Here is a 6,288-nt window from a genome sequence, read left to right on the forward strand (position 1 = left end):
TTTGCTTAATAAAAATATAATTCTTAAAAGTGCATCTGTTTACCCTCAAAAACATTCAGACTTGTGATTGGGCAACAGTTACAACCATCAACCAGGAAATCTGTTTGCAAGACAGAATACTTAGTATTTACTTAGCATTTTGGTTAATAACAGCCATGACGAACAAAAATTTGTTTTTAAAAGTTTTGTTTGGTTTTCTTTTTTCTATTCTGTAAATACTGCACACTTTAGTTCATCATCTGGCACTCCCACAAAAGTGTATGATAATGAAAATGAAAAATGATATTCATGTATTCACCCATGATTTCTGTCCTTCTACGTCCTTCCCCCAAAGTAAATATCTGTCATCAGATTATGACAATTTCTTTTTTTTTCCTTCAGTTTTTGAACTGGAATTTGTAATAGCTAGCTCTCATTTCCTTATGCCACAGACAACACTCAAACTATAGTTCAATAATTACAATTAACAATTTGGCATGTCCGCAATTTATTTAATTACTTCTTTTCCAGCAAAACAGTTGCACAAACCATAGACACCATATTTTTTATGAAGAAAAGCGAAAACAGAAATAAAAACGCAAGCCTAAAAATATATAAAATATTCCCAAATTAGACAACAAATGACATGACTTATTAAGACAAAGTCTGAGTTTCTGTGTATCTGTAATACAGTGGTCTAAACCACAATACATATATAAAATATTACTGTTCATGGCTGTTTAATCTTCTGGCAGTACTCAGGATTTCATTTGTAGTGAACTTTTCAAAAGGATTTAGTTGTGGCAATAAGGAAAAAAAATATATATAGCCATATCTTCCAAATGGCAACATGCTTTTTAAACAACAACATAAGTACTAAAGTTTTGGTTATTTTAAACAGATGAGGAGTGGTCCAAAAAAGGATTGCCACACTGGCACTCCATGGGGTTTTCAAACCAACAGGTTTTGCAATACTGGGCACAGCAAAACCTACACAGTGTGTAAAGCTTAGGGTGTGAACATCTTGAGCACACAGATTTTAGTTCCTGCACTTCATGCTTTCCAAGACACTGCTCATCCTTACAGGAAACAGCATGGAAAACTTTGCAAGTTAGGCAAGCAAATCTAGGCTGTGTTACGGTACAGCACTGGTGAAGAGGCATGGGCTTAGAAAGTGTGTATGTTTCTTCTTTGTTCATTTCCGCCAAGTACTGCACCAAATGACTACAAGCCTGGCACCTCTGTGCTTCCTCACATAGGCAGTCGTGGGATTTGTTACAAGTATAACAGATAACATAAATGTGATCTTTTTCATTAAGACAAGTGTGTCTCTGCGGTGATGCTGTCACACCCCTTTCCCCTTGAGGTGGCTGTATCACTCCTGTAGTTTGCACATTATGTTTCATACCTTTACAGTACTGAAGGTCCTCACACGCGAGATCATGGATGTAATGACAGTCGTGGCACACAATGAAGACAAGGGCAACAGATTTGTCCACACACTGGTGCTTCATCAGCTTATTTTTCTGGGGTTTTTCCCAGCCTTGTATAATTTCAGTTTGTGTTTTGTGTGATAGCACATCCATTCTGTCCTGCTGTGCCTGTCTTAAACCATGCCCTTGCTCCAGGTAGCTGATCTGGGCACCACTTCCTGGTGCAACTTGTTTTTCATAATCAGAAGTTTTCAATGGCTTTGGACTCAACTCTGTTAGACAGGACTTCGGATTAATCTGGTAAGTCATTGTTGTGACACAGACAGCCTTTGCCTTACTAGTGCTTTCATCATTCTCCCTCTTTGATGACGTAGTGTTACTGTGAGATGTCCCATGTAATGACTGAGACTCTTTGGGGGGAGTGTAAGTACAGTTGGGTGGTGCAGTCATGTGATTGGTCTCTGCCTGCTCTCCAGGCTCCAGATGGTCATCTGTGTATAGATCTAGATCTACTGTCATATCATGCTCCGAGCTCTGTGGAGTAGACTCTATCTTTCTCTTTGCACTGTCCTGTGCTATATGAAGGCTGTGGCCACGCTTCCTTTCCCGAACGAGCTGCAGTTCCCACTCCAAAGAACTGCCGAAAGGAGCTACACAGGAAAGCAGCAGCCGACACTCTATACGAGCAGTGAAGAAAGCACAAGCCAGCTGAAGAAGAGAGTCTGCATGTACTGGTTTAGAACTCAGCCTCAGCTCCTCCTCTTCACCAATGCCCATAGGCTGGTATCCTAGTAATCCAAACAGCTCCTTAGTTTGCTGTGATGTCAAACCAGGTTTTACACAGTGGGTGAACATACCTGAAAACGTCTGAAGAAAAGGAAATCAGCCTTTAAGTAATGTTGTCTTAAATATACATGTACTAACTAAAGTGTAAACATTTTTTACAACAATATACACTTTATTTTAACTCAGGAAAGTGTCTTTGCACAAGAGAACCTTAGGCTCACACCACACTCTAGAAAAGTTCCACTGTAAAGTACTGTCATAACTTATTTTTTAAAACACCTGGGAGAAAAATTTTAAGAATCTGGTATGATCTGAAGTAACACTGACATGGCATGTATTCAGGTAGAATGCTTGTTTGACATTCTAACTTAGACTTGCCAAGATGAAGCCAAAAACAAACAAAAAAAAGAAAATATCATACCTTCACCACTCTGTACTCCTTCCGCCACGGACAAACATAGAGGTTTAGCGCTGCAAGCTCAAGCACTTCAAAGGCCTTAGCAAGTCTTTCGAGCCCAGTTTGCCCTGATGTGGAGGGCAACGCTTCAAGCGAAGTCTCCATCACTGATAGTGGGTCTAGCCCAAGTGGGGAGTGGGTGTCCTGGGCAGCCCCTTTGGAAAGAAGACCCTCCACTTCTTTGCACAGGTCTTCATCCCTGCACACCAGATTCCAGTCACCTTGCTGAATCCTTTGTTCCAGGTTGGCCTGGTACTCTTCCACAAGACCATCTCTATTTTTCTTAACTCCAGCACTCATCCTAAAAACAAGGAATACAAAGAATACAAGTTAGATATGTAAAGCTCTTTATATACAAAATGTTAATATGTAGGCATACAGTCACTAACCCTGATTAAAATTGATCTCAAACGACTTAAAAATTAACTTACCAACTTTACTATATAATGCTGTCGCCTGACAGGTTGCTAACTTAGATACATAAATACCACCCAAACAATTAAAACATTAAGTTTCTGTTCACAGCTCAATATGTAGGCTAGCCAACACAACTAACTGGCCAGCAGACTAAAGTGAAAACGAAAGTCCATTTTCTATCGAGATTAAACTGGACTCACTAATATATTAACTAACAACTAGCTGGCTACCTAAAATACTATTTAAGATGGCATTTAAAGCCCACTCACAAAACACCAGCCCTAAAATCGTTCAAACAAAAGCAATTTTATCCAGGTTCGGGTTAGCTAGCTATCTTGCTAGTTGAGGGGCTAACCGAGATTGCTAAACCCAGCAAGCTGCTCGACATTGAACACATAAACGTTTTAAAAACGTAAAACTGTAAATACGTTAAATAAACCCAAAGACCTGAGATCCGTAGGTTTTCTTCGGCGTTAGAAGTTGAACAGCACCTCTGTAAGAAACATAAAAACTGTGAAAAGGAACTCGCCAGACAGCGAAGAAACTGAAGTGAAAACAAGAAAAAACTTTTTGGACGCAGCTTCCGCAGTGGACGTCAAACAGGACGGAATGTAAAGAGCGGTGTGGTGAAACAGCGCCTCCCTGAGGCGGAGAGAAACCGTGCTGTTTCTTAAAGGGGAATTCCACTGTTCCGTTTTTCAAAATGCATCCATAGTTCAGTCGCTGATACGTTATCAAAGTCATTCAGAGTTTGATGTGAAATGGTTCATCGCCATTGTGAACAGTTCAGACTCTCTGGAAATGAACGTTTCACATGAAACCTTAAACGACTTTTAATAATTGAATTATGCAGCAATTTTGAAAAATGGGTGGAATTCCCCTTTACATGATTATATCAGAATTGTTATAGACAACAAGAGTCGTTTACAGTATAGTAAACAACCCTAAAATAAAAGAATGGCTACTTCAGTGAAACAGTGACTCATGCAGAAGTAGCTACCAGAACACTAGAGTCAGAAATATGCCTCAAATTGGCTACTGAGGTCCCTGAAAGCCCTGACATTATTTGTACTTAAATAATCAAGCTACACTCATTTTCTTGCGAGTTGTTATCACTCAACCTAGGCATGATATGTATTGTATAGCTGAAATTCATGTGTACTTATTTTTGTAATAAGAACAAAAAGACAAGAGATAAGAGAGTAAGCAGCAGAGTCACCCAGAATTCCTAGCGAGTCAGTTGCATTCTGTTTGTTGGCCCTTATTTTTCTTTCAAATGTTTTTGTCATGTTATATATAGGGTAAACATAAGTGTCCATAATGTGTCCTAACCATGAATGCGTTGAGTGTCTCTGTTTAGGAGTTAGTTTGGTTGTAATAATACAGTTTATTAATAATATCTGTCTGCAGAGCCGGAGAGGCACAGTTTCACGCCAGCAGTTCCACTTCAGCAGGTTCAAGCCAGTGGCCTTGTTTTGGTTTTTCTTGGCGAGTTTTGGGCTAATCAACATTTCAGTTGTTCCTAACCTTCCTATAAGGACTTTGTTTACATGGCACAACAGCGCTGTCCTACTGCCCATGTGTTCCATCGCCTTGAAGCCGCTGGAGTGAAACTGCGGGTGTAAATTTGCCCCAGTAGAGTCTGGTTGCGGCTCTGCAGTCAGACCCTTCTCCAATTTATACTACTACCAAGTTAGTAGTTTTCTTAAAGCTGTATTAGGCGTATGTAACAGTGAAAACACTTTATGAGATAATTTCTTTTACATCTCACTTTGTGATTAATATTATGTCAATGTTGTGAAAACTAATAAATTACATAATATAATAGTTACTGTAACCTAACTCAAGTTTCTGGAAACACTGTAGTTTGTGTCATGTATTCTTACACTTTCTTAGTAAAACTTACATGTATTCAACTTCATGTATAATTTCAAACAACTTTAAAACTGAGTTTCAAAACTCAGTACTAGTAAGGAGTGAGTTAAAAGGTAGTATTATTTATTATGCCTCTTTATAATGTGGAATGTAGTAATGTGCATTATACAACATCATTTATGTCTATGTCTAGTATTCAGTATGCATTATTATGTAGTACATAATATTCATCTGTAGAATGTAGCATGCAGTATGCATGTGTAGTGGATAGTATGAATTTTGACACTGTTTATGTCTGTGGTATGTAGCATGTATTTATGTTTAGTATGTAGCATGCATCTATAGAATGAAGCATGCATTATTGTGCAGCATGTAGTAAGCATATGTAGTATGTAGCATTTTTCATGTAGCACATATATAATATGTCATAGCCATTTATGTCTATGTATGTAGTTTTGTTAGGTTACATAAAGTTGTTCTCAGAGCTAAGCTGTTAGAGGGCAGCCTTGGAGGGGCACCACTGGCACGTGTAGGACAGAACTGATGCACTACCACTTCCAGCAAGAGGAAACCACACTATTCTTAGTCCAGCAGTGACACTGAATTGTTTAAAAACTCCAGAAACACTGCTGTGTGTGATCCCATCTGTGCAGCACAAACGCACACCATGTCAGGGTCACTGCAGTGCTGAGAATGATCCACCACCCAAATGATATCTGTGGTGCTCTGTGGTGGTCTTGTGGGGGGTCCTGATCATTAATTAACAGGATACAGAAAGACTAACAACTCATACAGAGCCTGATGGTATATTTGTTGTAGCCCGATTGCACTCATTATGAGTCATTTTCAGTGTCAGGTATAGAAGTGATCTACATTCTTATACAATCCTAGTTAGAGATAACAGATAATCCTATTATCTGTTTACCTCTAACAAAGCAAATAAGTGTTCTTAGCATATCTTACCGCATTCATGTACTCATCCTCAGGAGTGAAAGTGTATACATTGTAGTAATAATCCACAAGAGGGTGCCAAAACACAGACTGCAGATTTACCTATGCTTTTCATGCTCCAAAAAAACATTTATGCTTTTAGGTTAGAGATCCTCTGTATTCACTGTATGCATGAACATGTCTAAAGACAGAATAAAGTTTTTGTTCAGCATTGCATTAAAAATGTTTGCGGAACACTTCAGTGATAGGACCTTATCCCACTGTTGCCAAAAGTGGAGGGGTGAAAATTAAAAAGCAGTTCCAGCCCTCTGCACAGGCGTGGCTACAGTGACAGTGACAGAAGGGCGGACCTGTGCTCCCTGCGACTAGTTTAAAGGTCTCCATGTCTCC

General features: G+C 39.1%; 1 protein-coding gene across 1 annotated transcript; it reads right to left on the bottom strand.

Annotated features, from left to right (window-relative positions):
• Positions 1-207: 207 nt before the first annotated feature.
• spata2l (spermatogenesis associated 2-like) lies at positions 208-3,662 on the bottom strand. The gene is made up of 3 exons (XM_036584716.1): positions 3,520-3,662; positions 2,620-2,956; positions 208-2,279 (listed from the first exon to the last, which is right to left on the bottom strand). The coding sequence occupies exons 2-3, from the start codon at positions 2,953-2,955 to the stop codon at positions 873-875; spliced, it is 1,743 nt and encodes a 580-aa protein (XP_036440609.1). The 5' UTR covers position 2,956; positions 3,520-3,662; the 3' UTR covers positions 208-872.
• Positions 3,663-6,288: the final 2,626 nt, after the last annotated feature.

The sequence above is a fragment of the Colossoma macropomum genome, unplaced genomic scaffold (assembly GCF_904425465.1).
Source record: "Colossoma macropomum unplaced genomic scaffold, Colossoma_macropomum, whole genome shotgun sequence".
Lineage (NCBI taxonomy): Eukaryota > Metazoa > Chordata > Actinopteri > Characiformes > Serrasalmidae > Colossoma > Colossoma macropomum.